Source organism: Ovis canadensis, chromosome 19 (genome assembly GCF_042477335.2).
Source record: "Ovis canadensis isolate MfBH-ARS-UI-01 breed Bighorn chromosome 19, ARS-UI_OviCan_v2, whole genome shotgun sequence".
Taxonomy (NCBI): Eukaryota; Metazoa; Chordata; class Mammalia; order Artiodactyla; family Bovidae; genus Ovis; species Ovis canadensis.
In genome coordinates this window covers 31,317,401-31,336,758 of record NC_091263.1, presented here as the reverse complement: position 1 = coordinate 31,336,758, position 19,358 = coordinate 31,317,401, and the positions used below count along the sequence as shown (strand labels likewise).

The window sequence follows — 19,358 nt, the reverse complement described above, 5'->3', positions numbered from 1 at the left end:
TACTGTGTTACTCTTGTCTGGAACACCTCATCTGAAATAAATAAAGTCTTCTTTTTTAAAAAAAAGTATTTATTTTAATTGTGATATAAATAAAGTCTTCTTGTGGATTTTCCCTCCTAGTACTAGTTCCTTGATTCCACAGTTGTAACGTCTAATAGAAGCTTGGGGCTTGATAAGTTGTTACTGTTGTGAAGTCATGAAATTTGGTTCATGCTTCTTCGAAATGATTTGTCATGAATTCCTCGGAGCTCAAGAAACATCCTTAGAGTTCGCATTAGTTATCTGTAGAGGCTGCACAGTATACTGGTTAAAAGTTCATTCTCTGGAGCCATTCTGCTTGCCTGGGGTCAAATACTGGCTCCATTGTTCTTAGCTGAATGATCTGGGATAAGTCACTTTACTGTTCTGTTTCTGTTCAAATGTGTGAAGTAAAGATATTTATAGTATTTACTTCATAGAGTTGTGTGAGCATTAAATAGAACAATACCAAGTGCTTGCTCTTATGATTTTTACTAGTTTAGTTAATGTCCACTTTAAAAAAATCTAAGGTAGCCATCATTTGCTCTAGTCCACCTCTTGTAAGGCCTTAATAACTACTTGACTGTGCTTTCATTCTCCGTCCTAATCTTAGGGAAGGCAATTTTTAAAAATTTATTGCTGGTTGTTATAAAATATTACAGATGTGAATCTAAAATAACTTGTTTTTTGGAAGTAGATCTTCTAATTTGACCCCAGGGAGTGGAGAGCTGAGCAGTGAACAGTGCACCCAGGTGAGTTCTTATCTTGGGGTTGGATATGTCTATGAGTAACTGAGAAATTGCTTCTGGTCACTGTTGGCTGAGTGCCAAAAAGAATTGATGCTTCCAAACTGTGGTGCTGGAGAAGGCTCTTGAGATTCCCCTGGACTACAAGGAGAGCACACCAGTTAATCCTAAGGAAGTCAGTCCTGAATATTTATTGAAAGGACTGATGTTGAAGGTAAAGCTTCGGTACTTTGGCCACGTTATGCAAAGAGCTGACTCATTGGGAAAGACCTTGATGCTGAGAAAAATTGAAGGCAGGAGAAGAGGACAACAGAGGACAAGATGGTTGGATGGCATCACCAACTCGATGGACATGGGTTTGAGCAAGCTCTAGGAAATGGTAAAGGACAGGGAAGCCTGGCATGCTATGGTCCATGGGGTTGCAAAGAGCTGGACATGACTAAGCAACTGAATAACAACTGTTACCTTACCAAAGAGTGCTTCTTTTTTCAAAATATGTTTTCCTGAACTCATAGCTTTTGTAATTTATACTACTCTTTTGGCCTTTAAAATCCTTTGGCTTAGGTTGTATTTTAATTCTATATCTGATCTCCTAATTAATTTTAAATTCTTAGCAAAATAGGTGGGCCATGTTTGAAGAGTAACAGGTTGACTAGAGCGTAGGGACAAGTAAGTGTATAATTGGAGAGCTGGAGATACAGCTAGTTTGGAGATACAAAACAGAGTGCTCTGAATGTGAATCAAGACATTTTGATTTAATTTTTACACAGAGGTAGTCCTTAAAGGTTTTAGCATAGAAATGGTATAATCCAAGCTTTGCTTTAGAAAAGTTAATCTGGTTCATGTGTCTGGATTGGAAAAGAGGTAAGATTGAAAAGAAAGGATTGGTCAGGAGGCTTAGGAGAAACCTCAAGTGAGAGGTGGTGATGAGAGCTTTGCCGATGCAGTTGGAAAAGGGAAAACTTGTTGTTGAATGGGGTGAATAGTTTTTAACTAGGAAGCATCAGCAACTCAAGGACTGGACCATTCTTTCTCTTCGACTGTTTCAGGTGATCTCCTTGCTACAGTTGGTTCATTCCTGCAGTGAGCAATCTCCTCAGGCCTCTGGACTTTATTATGATGAATTTGCCAACCTGATCCATGGAAGGAGGCTAGCTCCAGAAGCCCTGGTGAGGCCAAGTATCTTTTCTTAAAACAGTGAAGCTCAAGGGCTGCTTTACTATACATTCTTCAAATCATTCTCTCTGTTGTATTGCAAAAATAGATCTGCCTGTGAGCTCTCCCATATTCTAATTGGGAATGCTGTTCTGACTCACTCTGCCCCAGGCCTCTCTTCTGAGGCCTCCTTCACATACTAAGAGTGAGAATCATGATCATTTGGTTAATGATATTGTTAAAAGCTACCATCTATTCTGTGCCAGGCACTGTATTAAGCATTTTTCATGTATTATGTCTATTCCTCATCAGAATAATGCAGTATGTATTACTGTTATTTTCTTTTCAGAAGTGAGGAAACAGGCTTCAGAAAGGTTAATAGTTTATTTAGGGCTTTATAGGATGTACACCCTGGGCTACACAGACCTTTTTGTTTGTTTGCTTCCTGAAGGAATGGCTTGGGCAGACCATCTTTAATGATTTCCAAGATGCGTTTGTGGTGGATGCCTGTGTTGTTCCAGAAGGGTAAGTGCTGTTTACCCACTGACATGGTTATATTGGTAAAGAAATTTTGTTAGTTATGTTGGTAGCTGGTACCAATCTCAGAATGTCTTTGACTTCGTCCAAGTCTATCCTACTCTTCTAACTTCCCTCCTCCCAACCCCAACACCCCAGCAGTTCCAGCTCCAGGATTGCTAGAAGATTCCCCACTTGTTCTTTCTCACTTCTCCTCATAATAGAGAAGATTGGTTTGTTCTAGTGGTTTTTCCCATAGAGTTGCCATACCCTGATGCTGGGACCTCAGATTCTGGGTTCTCTTCACAGTGATTATCCATTTCCTGTGAAAGCACTCTACGGACTAGAAGACTACGATAGTTGTGATGGGATTGTCATCAACCTCCTGCCACTGTTGTTCTCTCAGAACTTTGTGAAAGATGGGAGTACACTGACTTCGCAGGAATCAGACCAAAAGTCAGTATACTTTTTCTTCTCTAAAACCGCTGTTGATATGTTGAATGTTGACAAGGAGTGCCACAGTTCTTGTAATCTGTTGGCAAGTTGATTGAAAAGGATTTCTCCCAAGACAGGTGGTATTTGGATGCATTACCAAGAATGGATCAGACTCCTTGTTTTCGCCCAGATCCTGGGATTGGGATTTGCAGTGGCTCATGACAGCCAACAGATACTTTGCGAGGCTGCTTTTGTTTCTGTTCCTTTTCCCCACCTGGGAATGTGTTTGTCTACCTTTGCCAGTCATGTGCCTTCCTTCTGTGTTACCTGTACTTTATCTTAGTGCGTGGACATTTCACTCTTACCTGTGTCTTGTTCCCATTCAGTTCATTATTTATTTGCTGAGCATCCACTATGTTCTTTGTCATGTTTTTAAAAGTAGACATTTATTTTGGGCAAAACTTGCTAATTACAAGATCGGGCTCTTATAAATATAGACTAATATGTTTATAAACTGTGATCTAGAAATGGATTTTCCTTCCCAGATTGGTTTCTCCGTTATGCCTGGCTCCCTATTTCCGGTTACTGAGACTTTGTGTGGACAGACAACATAATGGAAGCTTGGAGGAGATTGATGGTTTATTAGGTATAGAATGAAGTTATCAGATTGTTTCTTCTTTGTAACCTTTTTTTGGTAAATTTAGGGAAGTGTGGTACATTGGTACTTGTAGGGGGAGGGGAGGGAATCTTCTAACATCACAGAGACTTTTAAATTATATTTGTTGATGCTGCATGGTATGAGGGTATTTTTGAGACTAACTGAAACTTGACCTTCAAATACCCATTAAAGGGGGAAATTAGTAGAAGGAGACCTAGCTCTGGGGGCAGCATCCAGATTCTGTTGACTTCAACTAAAAGAGATTAGAAATGTTTGTTCTTCTCTTTCAGATTGTCCTTTATTCCTCACTGACCTGGAGCCTGGAGAGAGACTCCAGTCCATGTCTGTTAAAGAGCGTTCGTTCCTGTGTTCACTCATATTTCTTACTCTTAACTGGTTCCGAGAGGTGAGCAGAGTTATTGGGACGTTTCACCTACTGTCTGTAATTTCTCTAGAAAGGAAACTATTTTCTTGGTTCCCATGAGACTCCTTGTCCACCAACCTCTAACTCCTGTGTGTCTCTTCAGCGATTGTGTCCCACCCTTCCCTAATCACATGCACCTCTTGATGTAGCCAAATCAAAATGCTTAGAATTCACTTAATGTTGCCCATGCTTTACTGCCTCCAAGCCTTTTCACACTATTCTGCTTCCTGCATGGAATAACTTCACCTTCTCCACTGTGAAAATACTGTTCCTCCTTACAGGTATGCACTTAGTATTTCGATTTAGTGAGATCAAATGAAGATAGTTTTCACCATCCTTTAGAATATATTTGTACTTAATGAAATGCACAATAATAATGAAATATATTGAAAATGACAATAACATCTTATATCTATATCACATTTCCTTTCTCATGCATATTGTTTCTAAGAATATTTATTCACTTGAATGATCTCTTCTTATCCTGACAACTGTATTATGGTACAGGCAGGGTAGGTATTACTATCCTTGTCTTATTCATATGAAATTGCAGTTACAGAGAGTTCAAAGTCATTAAAATTTATCAAACACATGTGCCAAATGCTGGGCTAGTTTCTTTATTCACACTTAATCCACACAACTGCATTCCCATTTTATAAAGAGATAGAAGCACAGAAAGGTTCAAGATTTGGCCAAGGTCACACAGCTAGTAAGTAACAGACCTTGGACTTGTTTCACCAAAGGTTGTACTCTCTAGCTGCAGAAAGTTACTTAACTTCTGTTAAGTAACAAGTTCTGCCTTGTTACTTAACTAGGAATAAGTAAAACTGGTATTAAAATTTAGATCCTCCTATATTGGCCCAGGGCTTTTTTTCTCCAAAGCACCTTGCTGAGAAGACTTTGACATTGCTCACTAGGCTCACAGATCCTTTCACTGAATGGCACTTTTAGCCCTTGCTGAATAATGCAAATGAGGTTAAAATCTGAACAGTTCACAGATATGATTTGTACTCCTACAGGTTGTAAATGCCTTCTGTCGGCAAAAGTTGCCCGAGATGAAGGGGAAGGTGCTCACCCGGTTAAAGCACATTGTAGAACTGCAGCAACTACTGGAAAAGCACTTGGCGGGTGAGGGAAGGGTCCTGGCTGGGAACCCTGCTGGGCAATAGTGAGGAGATAGAGGACAGCCTTTAAGCCAGACTCAATGATAGCTGCCCCTAATTCATGTGGGACATGAAAATGTTTGCTCAACAGAAATTTTAAAAAATGAATACAGCCATTTTCCTCCCATTGTTTTCTCCAGGAGTCCTTGGTGTTTGAGAAAAGACAAGATATAAAACACTGGTTGGGCTTTTGTAAATTACTTTGCTTCTTCAGATGTCAAACTTTCAGTGCCCTTTACCTTCCTGAACATCATCAGGAGTAAAGCTGAGAGGCCTCTTGATACCCTTTGACCATTAAGAAAACTTGTTTTACAGTTCTAGCTTGATTTTTCTGGGGAAAACAGAGCCTCCCTCAGGCTCTCATCTAAATAACTGTGTGTAAAACAAACTACTCTGTGACCAAATATTGCTACTATCTTTAGATTTTAAATGTACGTTTATTTTTAGTTCTTAGCTGTTTGGATACTTTATATCTTTATTTAGAATGATTTTATGTTGCCGCTAAGTTGCTTTAGTAGTGACCGCAGAGACGGCAGCCCACCAGGTTCCCCTGTCCCTGGGATTCTCCAGGCAAGAACACTGGAGCGGGTTGCCATTTCCTTCTCCAATGGATGAAAGTGAAAAGTGAAAGTGAAGTCGCTCAGTCGTGTCCGACTCTTAGCGACCCCATGGACTGTAGCCTACCAGGTTCCTCCGTCCATAGTTGACCATAATCAATCAATGCAGTATTTCTATAAGTTATCTTTGGCCATTTTACTGTGCCAAAATGGTTAGTGTCACATGACCTGCAAGCATCTGATAGATAGTCAGCCATGTTTGGTAGTTCTGGAAAATAGGTTTTAGCTACTTGGGTGATTATCATTCAAATTTAACAGTGGTGTATGGTTGGTATACATTGAGCTTCCTGCTCTCTGTTTCAGTCACCCCAGACTATGTTCCTCCCCTTGCAAACTTTGACTTGGAAACTTTAGAAGTAACACCTCATACCAGTACGGCCGTTTCAGCAAAAATCAGAATGCAAGGAAAGACAGGTATTTTCTTTTCCTCTTATTCCGTGTCCTCCTATGTGTTGTGTTGAATTGACTTAGAGGTTATATGCATCAAAGGATCAGTAATGGGAGAGATTATATAACTGAACTCTTTCTTTAGCATGGTTATCAATGAATTGTAACTTAGGGTTATAAAATTAACGTTCTTCATCTCTAGGTAGTCTTTTTCTTGAAGGCAGTGATGTTTCGCAAACAAGATTATTGATTATTTCAGTTACTTTTCTCCTTTTGAAACATAAGGAGGAAAGAAACGAAAAGCAGATGGCGGCAAGACATCCTCCCCTGATGTGCTTTCAAAGGAGGATAGTTCAGAATGTGACCCTACACTAGCTGAGAGGAGCCAACAGGAAAAGGTATTGGAATGATGAGTCTCCATGAAGGTGTGTAACAACCCAGTGAAATTAGCAAGGGCTAGCATTATCCTATGCATTTCACAGAGAGAAAAGTTATGGAAAGGAGAGGTGAAAAAACTCTGATAGGCCTTGGAGTGACCCTGTGAGTAACAGAGGTTGGTTTAGACTCGAAATATTTATCACTACCACACACTGGTTCTTCTCATTATTTTCTTGATCATATTACTCCCTTTTTTGCACCCCAGGAGTACTTTGAATTATAGCAACTATCAAATTCTGTCTTTGCACCCCAGGAGTACTTTGAATTATAGCAACTATCAAATTCTGTCTTTGGATGTATTCTAAATATACTTCTTTTAGCCTTTTTTCCTCATCTGATCCCAGATTATTCCCTTCTCAGTCAGTTGAGATAACATGAAATGCTTAGTAGAGTTTCCTAATACAGATACTTAACAATTTCCTATAATTGTACCACTCACAGAGTTGGTTTGTGAAATTGCTTAAACCACATGGATCCCAGTTATTTCTGTTCTTTAGCTGTTGTTTAGTGAGTATTTGTTATGTATAACTCCTCTAATCTCTCAAAATCAAGTTTAGTATTGATACCTATATATAATAGATGAGAAAACTTAAGACCCAGAGAGACTAGGTGACTTGTTCAAAGTTATACAGTTAATAAGTGCTTCAGCAAGGGTTTGAAGCCACATTTTTGGTCCTTAAGTTCACAGTTTTCTGATCCACACCATAGTGCCTTGATTTGCCTAATAGTTCATCCCTAAGTGGAAACCAACCAAGAGTCTAGATATGCATCCTATATCCCAGTGTTACATTGGGTACTCTGTCTCAGGAATATTTTGAGACGTTGGAAAAAGAAAGTTGGTAAAAGAATGTAATGAAGTGTAACTTTTTGTATAAAGTAAATGCTTAATTGCACTTTGAAACCTTCATTTAAAATTAGATTAATATAGAAGCCTTGTTCTGTTGGTTACTCGTACTTCTTAGGAATTCAAAGGGAAAGAAGAAAAGACATCAGTGTCATTACAGAATTACCACGCTTTTTTCCGCGAGCTGGACATTGAGGTCTTCTCTATTCTGCGTTGTGGGCTTGTGACCAAGTTCATCTTAGATACTGAAATGCACACCGAAGTAAGTGACAGAACTGAGATCCCAGAACTTAATCTCTTCTTAGGAAGTTCCTCAGCTCTCTTCCTGTTTCACAGAAAACACCATGACACTAGGAGAAGTTGGACTCTGGCTTCCAAAGCCTTTATATGTGAAAGTGCAGATGAATAATTATCCTCATCATCTTGATGTTTATAAATCTAAGTGTTTTTTTTTTTTTATAGTACATTAGACATTACAGAAGATCATGCTAATGGTGTGATCCTTACTTTAGGTTACTAATAACCAGCTGTTTGGATTACTTTTATAAAGCAGCACTATTTTGGTTTATAGTTACTCAGTGTTCTTTTCACTTTTTTATGATATTTGTTCAGTGTCCATGAGATACTTGTTGAGTCAGTTTTTTGTATTTGCCGCTCACCTAGACATTGGCAATTCAGTAGTAGATACAGCTCGATGCTCGCCTTCAAATAGCTCATAATCTAATAAAGGAAGTAGACAACCAGTAGTACATGCTATGTGGATGATCTGAACCAGGTACCAGTGAAACTGAGGAGAGAATGGTATTTATAATGAACTTGAAAGTGGAGGACATTTACACAGAGAAGGTACTTTCTGATATGGGGTTTCACCAGAAGGTAGAGGTTTTCCAGGTTAAAATTTTTTTTTTTATAAGAAATGGTGTGGATTTTGCCATAGATTTTTACAAGAATATGTATTTTTATAAGAATATTTATTTTTTCAATATTTCTATATCAGCCTGTACTTGGAGATTCTCCATAAATGTACAGTTAAGTGAAAAATTTGAAGTGAGACTGCATTGGACCCATTCTATTTCTGGTAGTGCAATGTGCTTATAATGATTCTGCCAGTCTTATCTTAATAGTAGTGAAACATTTCAGGGAGAGAAAATGCAAAATAATCATTTAATGAACAGAGAAAAGCAAAATTTCCTTGAATTAGTCATTTTTTTTTAATCCCAAGGTATTTAGGAAAGGCATTACTGGTCCATAGCTGGAAGGATATACCAGAGGCATTTGTTTCTAGAGAAAAGGTGTGTCATTTAAAACTATACTGCCTCATTCCTATTAATAATTTTAAATTTTGTTTTACTTAGGAAATGCATGACTTTGACTTGTTGATATGTGAGGTGGGGGAAATTTCCCCCCTTTCTTTTGGTAATGATCAGATTCTTTACACATTGTAGACAGTAAAAACATTAAACTGTATCCCCAGAAGATCGCTAGAGCATGCTGGGAATTAGTCTTTCATTCTTCCTTGTAACAGGCTGCAGAAGTTGTGCAACTTCAGCCCCCTGAACTGCTTTTCTTGCTGGAAGATCTCGCCCAGAAGCTGGACAACATGCTAACACCTGTGGCCAGGAGAGTCCCCTTCCTCAAGGTTAATACAGACAGGAGCACTGGGCCTGTCCTATGGATTTGGAAACAGAGAGGTCTGAGTAGTGAATGAGCTGTCAGTTTCTCTGACACTGTTTTTGGGTGGTGTGGTCGTAGCCCGGTTGCCAGCCTACAGTCACCTTGCTTCAGAAAGGAACTCTAAGACCGAGAAAGCAAAAAGCCACCCAGAACAGAAGATATATTTCCAAACGTCCTGAGAATTCCTGAATCCTCTTCTTTGCTTGGGTTTTGGTTTTAATACCTTCCCAAACAGCCTTTGTCCAAGGCTCAGCATGGTAGTTGGCAGTCTAGAACAGTTCACAAGCTCAAGTGTGTATCTAATGGACAAATGCATGTAGCATCTGGGGAAGCAAATGGATGATAGGAACAGCAAAATGTGAGAGTTTTAGGTGTGAATGTTTAAAATATCCAGTTACTTGATTCTTCTTGAATTTAATATTTGGTCTACATTCTTATTAGACTAAATGATTTCTATTTTTGTGTGAGCTTTATCTCATTAGTAATTTGGGGTTTGTATGTCTCAAACACTGTGCTGTGCTTAATTGCTCAATTGTGTCTGACTTTGAGACCTTATGGCCTGTAGCCGGCCAGGTTTCTCTGTCCATGGGGATTCTTCAGGCAAGAATACTGGAGTGGGTTGCCATGCCCTCCTCCAGGGGATCTTCCCAACCCAGAGATTGAACCCAGGTCTCCCTCATTGCAGGTGGATTATTTACCATCTGAGCCATCAGGGAAGCCCAACAATACTGGAGAGGGTAGCCTATCCCTTTCCAGGGGATCTTCTCAATCCAGAAATTGAACCTGGGTCTCTGCATTGCAGGCAGATTCTTTACCAGCTGAGCTACCAGAGAAGTCCCCTCTCAAACACTGTGTACTCTGTAAAAGCCAATCTCTTGGTTATTTGAAGACTGAGTTGAGTTTCCTGTCAAAATATATCCCTAGTTTCTTCTTTTCGCTCTACCTTCTGGCACAAGGTTTGATTAAACCCCATAACAGACTCTTAGTTTCAAAGAAGTTATCCAACAGTTTCTTCCCTAGTAACTCTGCATTTATTATAGAGCAAAGGAAACCGGAATATTGGATTCTCACATCTCCACCAGAGATCTGCCTCAGAAATCGCGTTTAGGGTTGTTCAACTGCTGAACCCCATGTGTAACCATCTGGAGAACATTCACAACTATTTTCAGGTCAGAATCCTATCTTATCATTGTAGAGATTTAGAAATTGCTAAATGAACAAGAGATTTCATTTTTGCCTGAAAAATCTTAAAGGATAATGAGAGCAATTGCTAAAGCAACAGTCTTAAAAACACTTTTCCCTTGTAGTGCTTAACTGCTGAGAATCATGGTGTAGTTGATGGACCCGGAATTAAAGGTCAAGAGTGCCACATAATGTCGTCCTGCTACCTGAGGCTCCTGCAGATTTTTCATGGGCTTTTTGCTTGGTGAGTATGTGGCAAGTACAGCAGGTAGAGATGATCAAGAATGTCCTTGCTTCTGCCTGACAGACACCAAGGCACTGAGGTGTAGAAAAGAAGAAAGGACTCCAAAAGGTTATGTCAATATGACACTTACTCTTTCTGGAGTGTTTTTGTCTGCATCATTTAATTTGGTTTGGCACACTTTATCTATTATTAACTCATTTGAAAATCAGATGACTTGCTCTTTTCTAATCTGTAACAAATCTGGCCATCTGATTCTTGGCTAGTTCGCTGTGGCACCCTTTCCCTAGTAGCACCAGGGTGAGTGTTGTAAGAAGTTGTTACTCAACAAGTTGCAGATAAATTCCAGATTGTGTGGTAAAGAGCTGCAGGCAGTGTAAGCCAGGGTGTGTAGGGATGCCTTCATGAAATTGTGGGACTTGATGGGGCCCTTGGAGGGTAGATGGCTTTGGGAGGTAAAGGAAGAAACTGTAAGGCACGGCATGGACAAGAGTAGAAATGAGGGAGGTGTGTCCCTTACATGCTTCTGTTCCTCAGGGCTGAGTCTTGGCCTCTCTGTTCTCATACAGGTTTCCTGGGCTGTCTCAGATAAGGTTAAATTCGGGCTAAAATTTAATTTCTGAGCTACAGGCATTTAACTCCCAACTGCCTACTCAGCTCCTCCTTATAGCTGTGCCATTGACAGCTCAGATTCATCACATCCAAAGCGTGTTTCATCCTCCCCACCACTCCTTCAGCTTTCCCTGGCGAGACAGATGGCACTACCAGTTGCCTGAGCTAGAAGCTAGGAGTTGTTCTTTGTCCCTTTCCTTCTCTCTACCCTTTCTCTGTTCCCCATCTGATCACAAAATCCTGTTGCATTTATCTTATAGATTGCATCTCGATGGCCACCTGTCCTCTCTTTCTCCACTACTTCCAGACTCCTGTTATCGCTCACCAGACCTAGAACAGCTTTACAGTTGGTCACTCTCTGCCTCCACTTTTCCTCTTTTGGTCCCTTCACACAACAATTAAAGTAATCTTCCCAACATAAATCTGATTGTATCCTAGCCCACCTTTGTTTTGATTGCCGTTAGAGTTCTCTTGAATTCAGTCTCTTCTACTTAGCTTCTAAGGAGTTTTATTATCTGACTCTTGCTATTCTACTCACTGTGGTGCACTCTGCCCTCCAGTTATACTGAAATAATTTCAGCACCCTGTATAGCATTTACCTGGAAGGCTGCACATACTCATCCTTCTGCCAGGATCTTCCCCTTCCTTGACCCTCCAGTCTTTTTTAACTCATCCTTGAGATCTGGATTTAAACTTCAGTTCCTCAGGACCATCTTCCCTGACCCCTAGACTGGGTAAATCTTTCTGCCTCTCTTATCCCCACTTCTTTTCTAATACTCTTAGGATAAAACTTCTCACATTTTATTATAATTATTTGTTCATCTGTCTTTCCTGCTGGACTGTGAGCTCTATGAAGCCCTAGACCAGCCATTATCGTATTCTCAGTATTTAAAAACACTGCCAGACAAAGGATTTGAACAGATGCTTAATCAAGGAGATATGTGGGTGGCAAGTAAACATATGCAAAGATGTGCAGCAGTGTTAGTTATTAAGAAAATACAAATTAATATTATAGCACAAATGCAGTAAAAAAGACTTATCTTGCCAAGTGCTGGTGAGGACATAGAGTAATTGGAGCTCTCACATGCTGCTGTTGTGACTGTAAAACGGTATACTCACTTTTGAAAACCGTTTGGCAGTTCATCAGAAAGTTAGATATACACCCACCATACCACCCAACCATTTTACTGCTAGTAAAAGTAGTAATTTATCCAAGAGAAATGAAAGCATATGTCTGCACAGAGTCTTGTATATGAATATTTATTGGAACTTCATTTGTAATATCCTCAAATTGGAAACAATTAAAAAGTCATAAAATGGTGAATGGATAACAAATTGTAGTGTCTCTCTGTGGTAGAATACTAAATGCAACAACATGGATGAAAAAAGAATTATACTGAATAAAAACCAAGACTGTAAGAGTATGTAGTACTTGGTTCTAGTTATATTAAGTTTTAGAAAAAGTATATAATCTTGTAGTGACAGAAAACAGTTCAATGCTTGCCTCTCATTGGGTGGGAGGATGGAAGGAGGGCTGGATTACGAAAGAATATAAGGAATCTATTAAGAGGAATAGATATGTTTATTGTTTTCATTGGGGTGATGGTTTCTTGGATTTGTATATAAGTCATGAATCAAATTCACCATTTTAAATGCATGCAATTTAGTGTATGTCCATTACACTTTAAAAAAGCTATTCAGGAAAAAACAAAAACAAAAAACATTATAGGCCCTCAGAATTAATTTGTGGAAAGGAAGAGAGACTACCACTGGTGATGCGGAAATGTTTCTAGAGGAGTGAAAGTTCTAGGGGGTCAGGTTGTGCTGGGCTTTGAAGGTCAGGCGAAAGAATTTGAATGTTGTCCAGGGAAGTAATTTTGAAGTTTTATGATCACATCCATGGTATAGTAAAAGCAGTGTTTTAGAAAAATCCTTTTGGCCTAAGAATTGGAAAGGCAGCCAAAAAGACCAGTGAAAAGATGTTGACGGGATCCATGCATGGGATGATGATAAGGGCCTGGCCTAGAGTGATGGTCTTGGCTTGGAAAGGAAGAGATAGTAGGAAAGATAATCAGAAGACAGAGCTGTCAAGATTTGACTTAATCTGGTATGGATTAGACATTGATTTAAGCAGTTTCACAAAATTATTAAAGTTTTTTTGTTGTTTGTTTTGAGAAGATTGACAGTTAACTCTAAAATGAATACAATAAAGGAGAGGTTTTTTTCCCTTGGAAATAAACCTAGGAGGAGGACTGTTACAGATCCTTAAGAAAAGACTGTTTTGGGTGCCCTTCAGCTTCTAGTCTGGTATTCAGAGCTGTGACTAGATTTAGCGCTTGAGTACCTTCAGTACTTTAGTTCTTTTTCTTCTGTTGATTTAATGATGGTACAGAATAGTGGCCAGGATCCTTAAATGCTGTCCACATAATCTTCCTGAAACTGAGCTCAGCTACCTTTCCTTGACTTTCCTTTAGGAGTGGATTCTGTCAAGTTCAAAATAATAATTTACTGTACTCAGCCCTTGGGATCCTTACTAGCCGACTGAAGCCAGGAGAGCATGACCAATCCATGGAGGAGCTGCTCAGGTGGGTTGGACCGTATGTCCCTGAAAGTTATCTAAAGAAATTCCTAGGAATAAAACAGGCAAGATTTCTTGGAGATAACTTGGTGTTTTCAATGCCTTTTCCTCATTTATGTGAGCTTTCTCATCTGTGTATTCAGATATATCCTTAAGCTTTAGAAACTGTTGAATAAATCAAACTAAATCCTCATGTATCCTTCATCCTGTAAAGTTTGCACTTTCAGGTAACAATGATGAAAGTGCTAGCCAGCTGTAGTCATCTCTTGATTATCCAGGTACCTACTCTGTCTCCCAATTGGGTTGGATAATTAGGTAGCAGTCAGTTATCACTTCCCTCGTCTTGAAAGAAGAGGAGCCTAGACTGAGAGCACAAGAGATGAGAAGGAGCTCTAAGGAGCATGGGTTCAGCCTCTACTCCAGCTTCACCCAGAGCAGTTTGGTCTTTCCCCTACCTCCTCTGAGAGCCTAGGCCATCACTGAGTCTGCAGTCTGCCTTTAGAACCTTATTTCATTTTCAATACAGTTCTTTTAAATTTGTTTGACTTACTTCCCACCAGTCAGTCAGTAGTTGACTCTGATTTTATTTTAAATTTTAGATTAATTGTGTTTCTTCATCTGCCATTACTTTAGAACATGAAAAGCTAACTACATATGATACATGTATCAGAAGCTCTGCTTTATCATTTCCTTTTACCTTGTCCCTATGAACCCATAATTTAAACATTATACCCAGTGTGTTGCCTCTTGCCTTAAAGAGCAAATAATTTACCTGGGGTTGCACACGTCAGCATGGCCTAGGCTAGCACTTGGCTATCTTGGCATATATGATCCTCTTCAATGCTGGCATCCCATACACTGGGTCAGGCCTCTACACCCTGGCTTTCTCCATACAAAGTTACATTTCTCTATAAGATCTTGAAAGAAGGTTCTACTAAAGCACCTGCAAATGAGGAAGATTCTGCTTAGACCATCAGGCATTTCAGTGGACTTGTATAACTCATGGATTTAGACACATCTGTAATACTTGTGATGGTGGGTTTTTTATTTTTTTATTGTCTCTTTACAGACAGAGCTTCCATTATTTGCAAAATTTCCATGCCAGCATTCCCAGTTTCCACTGTGCTCTTTATCTCATTCGACTTTTGATGGTCATTTTGGAGAAATCTACAGCTTCTACTGAGAATAAAAGACAAATTGGTGATGGATCCTCTTTTTTTCCTTCATGAATAGACTAGTAAACTTGGAGCTTCCTAGAACCTTGTAAATTTTACAAGCAAATCTCTCCCTCACTGTGGATATGCCTTCTTGCTATACCAAGAAGGACATAGTCCCAGTAGGAGCTATGTCTGAGCTCTGCTGACATGGCTTAAACTGAGTGTGGTTAGTTTACTTTTTACTTGGCTGGATTTGCTGTTTAACTTTTGTTTATTCATATCCTTTTTTTTGTTGTTGTTTAAGTATCTGAGACATTTGACAGAAAAACATAAGCCATTAAGCTAATAAAATGGGACAGAAAGGAGAAATCAGGATTAAGTGTAAAGAAAAGTCTGGTCCATCCCTGATCTTTTTAACTATCTTTTGACATTGCTCTTAGAATGCATCTCACTGATAAATCTTAATTGGCAGCACAGACAGAAAGCAAGAAGAAAATGCAAAACCTTTATTATTCCTGTTGCTTAAAGGGGGAGGGTTTTATATGAATCTTGGAGGCCCATACTATTTATTGTTTATTGGCCTGCCAAGGAGTACCTGAGATGGACTTCCCACTGCCCAGCAGCATTCCTTTACTCTGTGTGTCTGTATGGTTCTGTTTGTGTCAAGACAGGGTAAGAGGGTGGGACATGTTAGATCTTAGAGAAATGGGTTTATTTCTGGTAGGAGGACTAATAGAGCAGGAACTCATGAAGGCTTTTTTTTTTGGTCAAAAATTGTCTGTTAGCCTAGGAACTTCATAGTAAATATAAAAGAATAATGTTTTTGATCAATTATCATCCCCCAAAGACTGCAAAACAAGAATGAAGTTCATTTTCCATGAATGAAATTTGTCTTGTTTCACCAACAGCTTCCCTGGCCAAACAGTTCCTCTGTCGAGTATGGCCTAGTGGAGAGAAAGAGAGGAGCAGCATTCCTAGTGACCAGCTCCAGGCTTTGCTTGGGTAAGAGGCTCAGCTTCTGTCCACAAGCCAAATAGCCTTCCATTTGCCCCTGTTCAGATCCCTTGTCTGGTCAAAAACTGAGAAATTTATCTTGGTTGACGATAATTTGGAAGCAGTGAAATAGGTGTGAAATTAACGTAATTTAGAATATATGGATTTTCAGATCCTCTAGTTCTGTTTTATACTGTCAATGCTTTAGTAAATCAAATCATAGAGGAAGTGGAGGAGTCTGCTGTTGTATCCTGCCTTGTTAACCCATGAGTCAGATATTTATTATTGCCTACCATATCTAAGACACAGCCATCACTTCTATCGTGTCTGACTGTATTTCTAATGGAGACATCATTTCCTTTACTCCTGACAAGTAATTGGAATCTTTATGTTATTAAAAATAAATGTTGGGAATTCCTTGGTGAGCCACTGGTTAGTGCTCAGCACTTTAACTTCTGTGGCCCTGGGTTCAATTCCTGGCCGGGGAACTGAGTGTGTGGCATAGCAAAAAATAGATTAATAAAATAATTGCTAATAGTTGGTTTAAAGCTTAGTACCTGGATATGTCTCAAGAAAGAAATCTAGATTTAGAGATTCTGTAACATGTGTTCATACTCCTGTGACTATCAATACAGCATCTACCTGGAGCACACAGACAGTGTACTGAAGGCCATAGAGGAGATTGCTGGGGTTGGTGTTCCAGAGCTGATCAACTCTCCTAAAGAAGCCTCTTCTTCCACATTCCCTACACTGACCCGGTAAGGGAGCACTCTCCTCTAGTCCTTTCCCTAAGTTAGAATCATACTAATGTATGTAGGTTCCAAATAACTACCTTACTCTTCATCTAGCTCTGATACAGAAGGTATGTGCAGTCATTTGTTCAACACATAGAATGTCTGCTGTGAACGCTCTTCAAGCAGCCCTCACCCTGCCCATATGAAAGGATGTTATTGAGGAATGACTTCAGTAGTTACAGTTTTTAGAGACATTGGGTATTTAATCACCACACTTTTTTCAGTGCATTCACCCTTTATATGCGAAATTATTTTTCCAATATTTTAACCACCTTTAGAAGGATACAGTGATTATTGTGTCTAACCATATGTGTCTCACTTAATGCGTTTTGTGTCTCATAGTATCCATGGTTATCTGATATTCATATAGTCTTTATAGTTTATAATGCATTCTTACATTCCTTATTTCATTTGATCCTTCTGATGAATCTGTGAGGTAGATATCATTTCCCCTCTTTTACTGATGAGGAAAATGAGCTTTAGAGAGGGAGCTTGCTTGGAACTAGAAACTTAAAGTTTAATCTTCTGATCACTACTTTCCTGTTCTTTCTCTGCCACCACACTCTCCCTTCATGAAATTAATCCCATGGTTTCACAGGCCGTCTTCTTGGCTCATTTCTAAATCCTTCCTGCTCTCACATCCCCCTAGAGTGGACTCTAGTGAAAGCATGTTTCGAGAGGTGGGGAGGGAAATCACTTTGGGTTCCCTGGTTTCACCCCAGGACTTTCTTTGTGATGAGTGCATCATCATTGTGTGAGTGTCATACTTTTCTCTTGTAGGACCACGTTCGTCATTTTCTTCCGAGTAATGATGGCTGAACTAGAGAAGACAGTGAAAGGTCTTCAGGCTGGAACAGCAGCAGATTCACAGCAGGTGAGTCAAATTGTCCCACCTCAGGAAGCAGACTCTGGATTATTCAGAAGATTCTGGTTGTTCTTCTCCTTGGGTCTAGAATTTTCTCCTAAGCTATTTCCTTTAACTTATTGAGATCCAGAACTTTTTTCAGAGAGTTCTTGATGTCCTTTCTTCTAGTTGGAAGTGAGAATTAAGCTGTTTTCCCTGGCTACTTCCTGGGGATAACCTTGGACTCCACAGACCTAGTCTGGAAAAAATATCTTTGGTTGCCGCCTCATGTACCCAGCTGCAACTTGTGAGCTGGCATGAGGTTAACAAGCCTGTTTCAGATGCTATGGTCCTAGGCCTTGGCAACCTGCTAACCAGAACAGAGCTAGCCTGCTGGGAGCAAGAGCTTGCTTAGGGAATCAGAGAAACTACAGGGATATGTTGCAGAGGCTTTTTCCTACTTGTAAGTTATTGAAGAGGAGTTGTTTTCTTAAAAAGTCTCAATAAGGTACCCCAGTGATACCATATATGCAGGCCTCCAAACCGTCTTGTGGGTTCACTGGTTGCCACATCTGTTTAGGAGGATAAGTGGTTTAAATCTCTGTATAGCTCTGTAGTTCAAGAACCATATATTAGTGGGAACATGGTAAAAGAAGTATTTGGCTGCAATTCAAAGATGCCTGTATATTCGGCTGCCCCTAGATTCATGAAGAGAAGCTCCTCTACTGGAACATGGCTGTTCGAGACTTCAGTATCCTCATCAACCTGATAAAGGTGAGTATGGAGAGGCTCCCTGTTCCATCTCACTGGCTAACTGCAGAAACTGCCAAGGGGCCTGACTTCCAAAATGGGCCCTCTCAGCTCCTCCCCACCTTTTGTTGGGCACCTGTTTCCCCATCTTATCCCTGTGCCCTGCCCATCCTGGATAGCACCTCCCTGCTTCCTGTGCAGTGTCTTTCCCTTCTCTGCCTTCCTTCTTCCAGTCTGTGCCATACTGTTTACTATTTAATGACTCCTTCCCCCGGTCATTCCCCCATGCTCTCAACACACCATGAATCTGAGCATATTCCCCGTGGTCTCCATCTTCCAACTTGGATGCCTTCTTTATCCCTCATGTACACTCTGCTCTCCCCGACTCCATGATTTTGCCCAGACTGTTCTCCCAGCTTAGAATGTTTTTCTTTCCTTTCTGCCTCTTTCTTCAGGTTTCCCATCAAGGTTTGGCATCTCTGCAATGCCATCTTCTTAACATTCCCTGTTGGAATCAATTCCTTGTTCCTCTATGCTCCCCTCTTCCCTTTCTTGAACTTCAGTTATAGTGATTACTTTATTCTTTGTGATTGGTTTGTTGACATGTTGATGTGCCTCGTTCATTTTAGACGTCTGTACAACACTCAGAGCTGTGTTTTGCACAGTGGGGAAGAGGCTGGGGAGCTCAGAGAAGCAGATCTCAGCTCTGGTTTCTTGTCCTTCATCTTTCCAGGTGTTTGATAGTCGTCCTGTTCTGTTTGCATGTTTGAAGGTGAGCAATAGCCTGGGCCCTCTTTAGTGTTTATTCTTCCTTTGGGTCAGCTGAGTGGAATTGCTTAATACCTTGCCCACAAGCCAGTCTCCAGAATCTCTGCTGATAGGTAGTCTAGAAGAGACCACGGATATGTTTTCCTATATTAATTGGATAACCCAGAGAAGTCAATTTTCCTATGAGTTTGAAAACTTAGAACTAGGATGATTGGCTTAAGGAGCAGTAGTCACTCCCTGCCATTCCTTCCCAGTCAACAGGAGGGAAGGAGGAGTGGGTGAGTCCTCTTTTTAAAGCCCGTGGGTGGCCTCATCGATGTGGGAGCTGGCCTTCTGGTATCCTCCAGGGGGATATCCTGGATTA

General features: G+C 40.1%; 1 protein-coding gene across 5 annotated transcripts in view; it reads left to right on the top strand.

The window, feature by feature from the left end:
• Positions 1-19,358, top strand: part of FANCD2 (FA complementation group D2) — a 49,658-nt gene that overhangs the window by 23,545 nt on the left and 6,755 nt on the right. For 2 of the 5 annotated variants that reach the window (XM_069561836.1, XM_069561837.1), the window contains exons 20-39: positions 716-770; positions 1,814-1,933; positions 2,371-2,444; positions 2,745-2,891; positions 3,416-3,516; positions 3,819-3,934; positions 4,972-5,080; positions 6,036-6,146; positions 6,405-6,517; positions 7,520-7,663; positions 8,927-9,040; positions 10,116-10,244; positions 10,383-10,501; positions 13,585-13,695; positions 14,758-14,888; positions 15,754-15,847; positions 16,474-16,596; positions 17,413-17,506; positions 18,179-18,250; positions 18,960-18,998. In XM_069561836.1, coding sequence (XP_069417937.1) covers positions 716-770; positions 1,814-1,933; positions 2,371-2,444; positions 2,745-2,891; positions 3,416-3,516; positions 3,819-3,934; positions 4,972-5,080; positions 6,036-6,146; positions 6,405-6,517; positions 7,520-7,663; positions 8,927-9,040; positions 10,116-10,244; positions 10,383-10,501; positions 13,585-13,695; positions 14,758-14,888; positions 15,754-15,847; positions 16,474-16,596; positions 17,413-17,506; positions 18,179-18,250; positions 18,960-18,998 — 2,116 coding nt within the window. Of the gene's footprint in view, positions 1-712; positions 771-1,813; positions 1,934-2,370; positions 2,445-2,744; positions 2,892-3,415; positions 3,517-3,818; positions 3,935-4,971; positions 5,081-6,035; positions 6,147-6,404; positions 6,518-7,519; positions 7,664-8,926; positions 9,041-10,115; positions 10,245-10,382; positions 10,502-13,584; positions 13,696-14,757; positions 14,889-15,753; positions 15,848-16,473; positions 16,597-17,412; positions 17,507-18,178; positions 18,251-18,959; positions 18,999-19,358 lie in introns of those variants that run through there. The other 3 variants (XM_069561833.1, XM_069561834.1, XM_069561838.1) reach the window with 2 other exon arrangements.